The sequence below is a fragment of the Centruroides vittatus genome, unplaced genomic scaffold (assembly GCF_030686945.1).
Source record: "Centruroides vittatus isolate TY-2023 unplaced genomic scaffold, ASM3068694v2 contig_377, whole genome shotgun sequence".
Taxonomy (NCBI): Eukaryota; Metazoa; Arthropoda; class Arachnida; order Scorpiones; family Buthidae; genus Centruroides; species Centruroides vittatus.
Window position 1 is genome coordinate 556691 of NW_027122198.1, and position 10352 is coordinate 567042.

General features: G+C 32.5%; 1 protein-coding gene across 1 annotated transcript; it reads right to left on the reverse strand.

Moving 5' to 3' along the window:
- Window positions 1-143: 143 nt before the first annotated feature.
- On the reverse strand, window positions 144-1736 carry LOC136975692 (UPF0739 protein C1orf74 homolog). Its single transcript, XM_067270793.1, has one exon. The coding sequence runs from the start codon at window positions 1671-1673 to the stop codon at window positions 921-923; it is 753 nt and encodes a 250-aa protein (XP_067126894.1). The 5' UTR covers window positions 1674-1736; the 3' UTR covers window positions 144-920.
- Between the last annotated feature and the right edge of the window lie 8616 nt (window positions 1737-10352).

Below are 10352 nucleotides of genomic sequence, written 5' to 3' on the forward strand. Positions count from 1 at the left end.
ATAAATTTTTTTTTTGTCTAAAATTTAAAAATTGGAATATTTAATTTTTTTATAATTTTATTTAAAATGTCTTTATAAAAAGTCAATATTAAAAATGACAATTAACAAAAATAATTTAGCAATAAATTTCAGGTCATTTTTTTATTTAAATTTTCTTTGCTTTATTACAGCTTAATTGTTTTACATATTATATATATATATAATTATATTCTTAAATATGTGAAAAAATATTTATTTTACACTATAGATATACATGTGAAAAATTATAAACTGCTCTCTCTATACATATATTTATATAATTTTTTTTTAACACTTCACATAGCACAGACTTCATATTGTAAATGGAATGTTACAAGCATCCTGTGGCATTAGAGTACTTGTCAATAGCATTAAATACTTATATTTTGACATTATAATACTATAAATGACTATGTATACAACTATAATTTACATATTTTGAAATTTCCAGGCATTATCAAGTTGTGCAAATATGTTTTTGTTACATAAATTATTAAAAAAACACAATTATATCAAATCAAATCATATTTTTGCTAACGTGACATCTGTAGACCATCTCGAAGTTTTACATTATTTCATTGTTTCAAATGCTCGATATTTAATTTTTAAATACAAATAATTTTCTCGGTCTCGACAACTACAAAACAGTTATTTCTTATATTAAAAAGTATTTGATGGTATGACAATTTGACTACAACTTTTAACAGAATGTATAAAATTATCTGGATGACCAGATTTCTTGAAAAAATATAACAAACAGAGATTACCATTACCAACGGTACATAAAAATTACATTAAAAAATGAATTATTTTCTCATAATGTAATAAGGACCATTTATTAAATTCTGTATTCCAAATATATAAATTTAAATTAAAAAATATTGTATACAAAATGTAATCTATCACAATGCTACAGAATATAGTTCTGTCACCTTGCGAGTGAGTTGTAGAGACTCGAAAACACCATTTGTGTCTCTCACTCTAGAAACAAGCTTGTCGAACCAGGTGGACACATGGCGACGGACTTCCGCGACCAGACTTTCCGGAATGCTAAAGGAATATATCCTGTGATTTGGTTTCCCGGCAGAACCGCTGGCCCAGACATGATAAATTTTCAATGTGGACGTAAACAGACAAGAAATGGACGTACTTTTTTCCATTTCACAATCATACCAATAAACAACTGGATATCCAGATAAAATACCAAATAACGAGGTAAGATTCCATTTAGTATCACATATAATTTCCAATTCAGAATCGAGAGACAGATTTATTATTTCTTTTAACTGTTTTATCACATTTTCCACCATATCTTCAATGGCTTGTAAATTTTTATATTCTTTTAATACAGACGGAGCAGTATTATTGGTGATGTCGACGAAAGTACAATCGTCCTCTACGATTATATTTTGCAAGTAATTAACGAGACGAATTGGCCACGTGACCATTAATGTATCTTTCACTCTTAGTACTTGTAAAGGGTTATGGATGATGGAAGCCACGTGCAATTCATTCAAGTATTCCTTCACTTCTTGCGACGTAGCGTTGTAAACATCCCAAATATACGCCGGTTTAATATCTTCATCTACAGCCAAAATATCATTCTGTACACTACGAAAACGTCTACGATATAACTTATTTCGTCTAGGTGACATCTACTTACATTAAAAAGAACGAATATGCTCACATCACGTTCCCCATACGATTCAACCGCCACTTCCAGCGCCATCTGCATTTCACATATATTTTGAGATTTTTAAATTATATGATATATTTTTACAACATATTGAAAATGATATTGACATATTTATTTTAAATAAATTATTATTAATAATACGTAAATTACAACGTAAATAAATTCATAAACTATGAGCTTATAAATTAATCTTAAATGTACTTTATTTGTAATAAGATAAAAAGATCATTATAAGAATTTTCTCTCTATACTTTGCATGATTTTCGATCATACTAATTTATAATAACCTATTAATACTTTCTAATTAGACGGCTGGATTGCAAGGTAGCAGCCTACAGCTCTGGACGGGTCAAAAAAGCCTCAACAATTTTTCGGGTGGTAGTCCGTTCAGATATGTCGGGCGCCGTTCATCACCACCCGGTCGCCACATTGTGGGCCTGACCGAATTCATAATGGGCTTGCTAAAAGAGGCCTTCTTATGCACACAGGGCAGAAAGAGTAAAAAAAAAATACTTTTTAATTCAACTTTAAGGTTTTCTATAAGTAAGTTTTTTTAGAAATGAAAACAAAAAATTAAAATATTTATTCAATTAAACTGTTTAATTATAAAAGTTAACTTTTCCGATATTCATTCATAATAGCCGAGCGGTTAATTACCACTCTGAAGCATCCGAGATTAAATCCAGACGGGTAGAAAAGTCTATGAATTAGCAATAAATCTAGTTTCTTCCTTGCGCAGTTTTTGAACAATAAATGTTAGTACAGGAAATCCGCATTAATTCGAACTTAGTTCGAAATTCCGTTAGTTGGAATTTCGAACTTTTGTTCCGGCCGGGGATATAGAGATTTACACGTTAGGGAATTCGGTTAGTTCGAAATACGGCTACTTCGTAATTCGAAGTGGAAATTCTGTCCGAACTGTCATATGCGTATGTGAACTGGTTCAAAAGCTTCTGGGAAGGATAAATCAACACTCAAATAACCTTTTTTATATCTCAGTACGTACAGATTTAGACAAAACGAACGTTTTAGACCACAAACTTGGTCTTCATCAAGCTATTGACCAGCATAAATTCGAAAGTGTTTAAAAATTATTTTAAATTCCCAAATATTTAAACATTGGAAAATTTTCGCCATACGTGCTAATAGTGATAAAAATATCCTTACATCACCACACACAAATAATAAGATGTAATTACTGGTGTAGAAACGTTAGCTACTTGCTATTGTTCCCGTTTTTTCACAGCCCCCATGCATACGAAATATTAGCGGCATCCTTTGCATTAATACAGTTGCCGGCCAGGCCGTATTTATATATTTCTAACGCTTCCAGGTTGCGAAGGTGTTGAATTTGATCAGACATTTTTACCAATTTGGCCTTACGAGGTTGGCTTGTATTTCGGGGTCAGTGGCATCTGTTCGTATTGGGATATAAAAACGGTTTTTTGTGTGTTAGATCGAAGTGCCTCCGTGCTCTAAAAGAACAATAGACCAAGAACGACTCTAATCTGGTCAATGTGACTTTGCTTTAACCAAGGCCGGATTTACCAATCCAGGGGCCCTGGGCACAAATTCGGTGGGGGTCCCCCCTTTAAGAGTAGGCAAATTTGATGATTTAGAAAATTTACACAAAATACTGTACTTTCAATTAGATTTGAACTAGGAAGTTGTAAATTTCATTTTAAAATAAGGTTATTGTTAACATACATATATTTTATTGTGTAAAACTAATTATTTTAATTTAACTGAAAACTACCTATGTGAAATTTTTTCCCGAAATTTTCCGATGTTTCATAGGTTTTTTCCCGGGTTTGGTTGTCTCTGCCTGTTGCCCTCATGATTAGACCACACTAGGCTGTCGCGGTAATAGAAAAAAAATTATGTTTAAACATAATTTTTTTTCTATTATTAAAATTATGTTTAAACATAATTTTTTTTTTTAGTTTAGTGGGGGCCCTGGGCACAGGTCCCAAATGCCCTTATGTAAATCCGGCGCTGGCTTTAACAGTAACACATTTTCTGGTGTCACCTTACATGATGACTACCCCTTTTTTCTCTTATCTCGTAAAATACGATTGGGTTTCGGGATTGAAATGGGCTGAGTAGCGGATTGAGATATTTGTAGAGCTCTAGGCTATTACGTTTGGGCGACTTAATATTTTTTGGGCCACTTTAACAAAATATGATGAAATTCAGGTTGCAGTAAATTTTTATGCAATTCTTCTATTTCATAAAATTATTCAATTTTGTTGATATAGTATGTTATTACAAAAGATAATTTTTATTTCGCTTGTACTAAACACATTTTTATCCTAAATTATTTAAATAGATACTAAAAAAGATTCTTAAAATTATTTAAGCAAATTCATTGGAAGGAGCTATTAATTGGATAAAACAACAAAATACATGGACAATCTGCAGAGAGAGATGCTTCTCGGGAGGACTAATGAGGAACTTTCTATAATTATTTCTTTCTAGTGGGAAACTGGTCCTTAATTGATAGAAGCAGGAAGAAACTTGAGAAAATTTCACGTGGCTAGACCCGAGGGTCTGCGATTATCAGTGTGACCAGAGCGTCAGCTCCTCTTTAGTGCCTCGTCAGGACTGACAACATCGTGTCCCGATTGACACAGAAGCCGAGATGGCATGTTGATTTGGTCACACAAGCGGCCACATGCACGGGCAACCGGATCTGGGATGGAGATGGGTTGAGAGACAGCAAACTGGAAGCGAATCACTCGAATACTAAGTTAACAACTAATGACGATTTAGTTTCAAAAACAACATGATACAATTTACAATTTTGTTACAGTTTCGTTAAGCCTTAACTTCAAGAGATTTTTAAATGAAAGCGGTAGTGAGAGAGAGTTTACATGAGATTCATGTGGCAATAAATACCTTGGGTGATGATGTTCATTCCTGGGAGGTGTTCTTGATTGTGTAGCAGTGTATCTTAGTCTCTTGAGATAGAGTTCATCTTCAAAATGCGTACCCATAGACGAGGAAGTATCTGCAAGAACTAGGTATATCCGTTTGCACTAAATTAGGCACTAGATAAGGGATGATATTCCGTTGAGGGACTGGCGACGACTGTCTAAACTTGCAGTTTCCGATTATATTGACTTGGAGAAATCGAGATAGTAGGTCGGAAGGTTATGAGATAGCATTGCTTTTACTGCTGAGAACTCAACAAATGATTTACTCCCTGGTGTGAAAGTTGATGTTACCACGTTAAATTGTTTACATTGGATTTCTCACATCAGTGTTTAGTAGATTTTTGTAGTCAATTAGTGGGGGAATGGAGGTTGAAGAAGTTCTTGAAGAATCAAGAAAATAATTGCTTTGGTTTTATTATTAATTAAGGGATCATTAAATCTACCTTAATTGCATATCTTTTTGGAATAACATTTACAAATTTCGATTATTGATTCTATTAAACATATCTTAAAATAGATGGGGGAAAATAGACGGCGGATGGCTGAGAGGTCTAGGTGGCAGCCTACTGATCTGGAGGACCCAGGATTGAATCCAGACAGGTTGAAAAATCCCCAGGAAATTTTTGGGTTGTCTGTCTGACCAGATGTCTGCTCCATCCCTCACCACCCAGCTGCCCCATTGTGGGCTTGCAAAAGAGGACCTCTTAGTGCCCACAGAGAAGAAAGAGACTAACAAATAAAGAAAAAAGTCCCTTTTTTCTCCCACCAATATGGTGGCAGGGCAGAGTTAAAAAAAACTTTGACCTGTCACCATCAAAATTTAATAGCATCAATGCCCCTCATACACAAGCTACCATGCCAAATTTTATTTCTTAATCATTGCCCATCCTGAGATATTAAACGAATTAGATGCCAACACACATATACATCCATGGAATTTTTGCCATGTTTGTCAATGTTTTTGGGTTCAGTCCTGAAAATGTAGAGATTTGCAAAGAACTGGTCAAATTTGACACAATCCAATACTTTCCTTGTTATGTATACATAACATCCGGGAAAATAAAACGAAGCAGTTGATATCTTGTTTCATAATCGTACTTGGTAACTTTGAAATTACATAACTCAAAATTGGCAAATTTGATTTCCTCCAAATTTTACCTTCATATTCTATAATGCTAATTCCAAACCCCATCATGTGAAATATTTTCTAAAAAACAGATACAGAAAAAGTTTTATTTAACTTTTTGAATTTTGTACAGAAATGGTAAATGATGTACACAGTACCTCATACCTCACATATCAGAGAAAGGCCACAGGAGTAATAGACTGGAACAGTTATAAAGGGAGTAAGCTAGTAAAAATGTTATTCATCATTTGCTGTTGCAGGCACAGTTGTGTGAAATACCTTTCAAATCTTTTAAACATTATAATTTTATAAATGCATGTTTTAACTTTATAGTATTATGATAGGAAATCTTCTGTGTATTTATTTACATATTGAAATAATTAACAAAAGAGGAATTGTAAGTCATGCTAAAACCTATATATTATTGACAGGTATTCTTAATATATTGTATTGTAAATTTTTATAAATTTTGTTTTTAGCACTGTTTTTTTGTAAACCTGCTGAAGAGGGACCAGAAGGTCCAAAACACAAATAAAGTGTGTACAGGTGAAATACCAGGTGAACAATAAAGATTGCTTTGTCTGAATAAGTTTTCCTCAATTGCAGAAACCGAACACCAGTACAATAAGTCCTATTAATAAGATTGTCCTAGTAGACATTTATATAACAAACTATATAAAATAAGGACATATGGTGAATGAATTAATATGAAAATATGAATTTACTTGTATGTTGAGACTTTATTAATGTTCTTATATTAATTATGATATACAAATATTTTTTGATTTTAAATATCAGAAAGTTCAGTTTCCATGGGCATCCGCAGAGGGAGGAGGGTAAACAGGGCACTTGTCCGTCTCAAGGATCAAGTACACAATTCCACAAATTATAATCATAAAACTTATTGAGAAATGTAACCTCACATCGTCAACCATAGGATGCTTTGTCTGTCTTTTTGTTTGGATGAAATACTGTATTCTATAATCTACTCATGAAAAATACATCCAAAAACTAATTAATTATATAAAAATTTATTGACTTTATTAGTCTCCAAGCTTTGCCTTCCCCTGGAAAATTTTCTTTGTGCCTATGTCAGTCCTCATATCATTTTAAACATAATAACTTTAACCCTTTTAACAGCACAAACAAGAACTTCTTACACTTGATAATCTCAAAATGATTACCTTGCCAGGATAAGCCAGCTGTCAGGCCCTACCAAACAAAAACCAAACCTGCCATTAAAAAAGTTAAAATGCAATGAAGACAACATAATATTGGAGCTATCTTTAATAAATATATATTACTCTTAATGCATCTATAACACTGATCTCAAGATCACTGTTCATACATCATAATCTGCAATTAAATTTTTTATCAATATGCATCATGTACTATGAATATATCTGACAAAAAGTTATGGTCACCCATCATTTTTAAACTGACATAGGAAAATAAGATTAACAAAGCATGTGCTAGCCCTTTCAAAAAATTTTACATGAATAAGCATAACAACAAATTCATAGAACATCATAGATAGTTTAATGTACTAAACTGCAATTAACATGATTGGTGATTGCAAGTTTTTGTTGAGGACAGTACAATGATAATCTTCATGAGATGACAAATGGATGATATAAAGAATTGAATGAAATAAAGATCTAATTGAGACTGACAATTCCCAACATTCATAAAATACGAGTATATGCATCTTTAAACTTGTATCTCTGTTAAAACTGCTATCAGTTATTTAAGTTATTTATTTAAAAATAAGTGGGAAGCCTGTTTTAGGAATGCACTGTAAGTTGGTGTTGGGAACCTTTGAAATATTTTAAAATAAATTCAGAAAATTCATAATTATTATATTTTAAACCATTTATTAATTTAAGACTATGTCGTAAATTAATATATAGTTTAAAATATAATATATTCTGATTTTTCTGATATATAATAAATTCTAAAGTATAATAAATTTAATATTTTCTACTTTATTTTAGATTTATTTGATTTTAAAATATAAAAATTTTTATTATTCTCTCACAGTTGAATAATCAATGATGATTACTAGGGTTTCTCATTTCCCGGCCTTTTGCTTGTCCCGGGGTTCCGGGACAAAAGTGAACTGTTTCCCGGGATCCTGGAAAATCCCGGGACAAAATTAATTATTTTTAAGATATACAAATTATCATGAAATCAAATGATATAATTCTTTTTCGTCTTTTAAAGTAATTTAATACGTTCCGCAACCTCCAAAATCATATTAATAACGGTGTGTAAGATATATATTAAAAATTACCTTTGAATTATGTAAACATTTTCACAAATAGAAAAAATTATTAAAATTTGCTGGAAACTGCATACAAACAACAACAAAATGCTTTGAATTGAGTTAAAAATTAAAAAAAAGAACTTAAATCAAACTTCTAACTTAGAAGGTGATTTTTGTTTTTTAAATAAAATATAATACAAAATATTATAAATTTTTATAAGATTTTAAAAAGCAAAGATGGTCAATACAGTACTCCGATCACTCAATCTAATTCTTATTTTAGTAATGAGACGGTCTTGCTACCGAGAATGCCTTTTCCGATTTAATTGATGTGATTGGAATCGTGTTTAATGCATTTAAAAGAAGACAAATATTGTGTGTTTTTCACTTGTATCCTGAAAGATTTCTAGTTTGTTTTCGAGATTTATTGCAGTACTTCTTTTGTTCTCTAGTATTCTTTATTTGTCTACCTCGACTGCTTTAATAGAAACATCATAGCCCAATAATTCAGCAGTTTGTTTGTCTTTAATAATCAGGTTATGAAGAAAAACTTCATACTTGCAGACTTCGTACTCGTTTGTATCCTGGCCCAATTTGCACAACTTGGCATTATGCAGTTATTGAAGCTACTGGGCTTGGTTAAAAATTAAGACAATTATTACATAAGCACAATTATTACAGATATTACAAGTAAAGAATTTTGAGAGTCCTGCCACAAATAAGCTATGTGTTAATTATTGACCATTTGTGACATGCCATAACGAGTAAAAATTAAAAAAACTAAGAAGTAGGTTTAAAATTAATAAATACAAATGTATTCTGACAGTTTATGAGTTGATTATACCTTTTATTTGCAAAATTTCCTCAACCTTAACACAAAATAAGAAAAAAGTGAATCTTTAAGAAATTTGCGGGATTTCCCAGGATAAGAAAAATTTCTCGGGATATTTCCCAGCTTAAAGAAACAACCAAGATCCCGTGATCCCATTTGAGAAACCCTAATGACTACTTTATACAGGGTGTGGCATAAAGAGTGGATAATCCGTTACTTGCGGATAGGGGACATCATGACTGTTCAGAAAATTGAACATTGTGTTTAGTAAAAGTGTCATAGTTTGAGTTATTGGACATTTTCTAGTTTTTTGGAAAATGGACTCCCTCGTTCACATTTTTCAATTTCATGGTCACAAATCAAGGATTTTTCCATCTGTTTTTTGAATACTAGTCTTGGATACATGTTCTATCAAATGTAAACTGCCATTTTAGTGTCATAGACTTGGTTTTTTTTAGAACAAAAAATAATTCAAAATTTTTGTTTCATTTTTTTCGGTGTAAAAAAAAAGTTCTGTAACCTGCATGGCAAACTAACTAATAATTTGCCTATTGTACTGAGATGACACACTGGTGCTAGTTTTGACTTGAGTGATGCCAGTGTGTCATCATACTACCTCTGTGCAACAACATTTTCTAGTCTGCTTTGAACTAGTTATTATTTACAGTTTTGTGCTTTAACCCCCAGACTTGAATTTGCTTAGTGATTTGGACTTGTTTACCTGGTGACACAAACAATAATTGGCTGTGACTTTGGACTTGATTTTGCCTAGTGATTTGGATTTGATAATCTTGATACTACATTCGTAGATTGTAATGTCTCACCGCGTACCATACATGCCACTTCAATATGCTCAAATGCATTTTATTTACGGAGAGTATGGCAGTAATGCTAGTCAAGCAGCAGCTTTCTATTGGGAAAGGTTTCCTAACGTACAGCATCCAAACTATCATGTGTTCGTTAGAGTGCATAATGCGTACGTGGAAGGTCGAATTCTTGGAACTGGCGTCGGTGGTACAAGCTCCAAGAGACCAAGAACGCACAGCGAAGAAACAGTTTTGGACGAGATTGAAACTGATCTAGCTACTTCAGTGCGAGTTATATCATAACGTCTTGGAATATCCACCAAAACAGTATAGAGAATTTTAAAAAAGGAAAATCTGCATCCATATCACTATCAACGAGTACAGTGTCTATTACCAAGAGACCATTCTTTGAGAGTAGCATTTTGCCAAAGAATGCTGAGGGAAATGAACAACAATCCCAAATTTTTCAATAAGATTCTGTGGAGAGACGAATCGTGTTGTAAACAGGATGGATATTTTAATATGCATAACTTTCACAGCTGGCAACTCACAAATCCACATTTGATCAGACAAGATAGATCCCAGTACCAATTTAAAATAAATCTGTGGACTGGGATCTTAAATGGCCAAATTATCTGCCCATTTGAGCTACCAGGCACGCTGATGGCTGAG

What these genes read in the sequence shown, in the direction of transcription:
- LOC136975692 (XM_067270793.1), bottom strand. Translation starts at nt 1,673, where the DNA reads ATGTCACCTAGACGAAATAAGTTATATCGTAGACGTTTTCGTAGTGTA.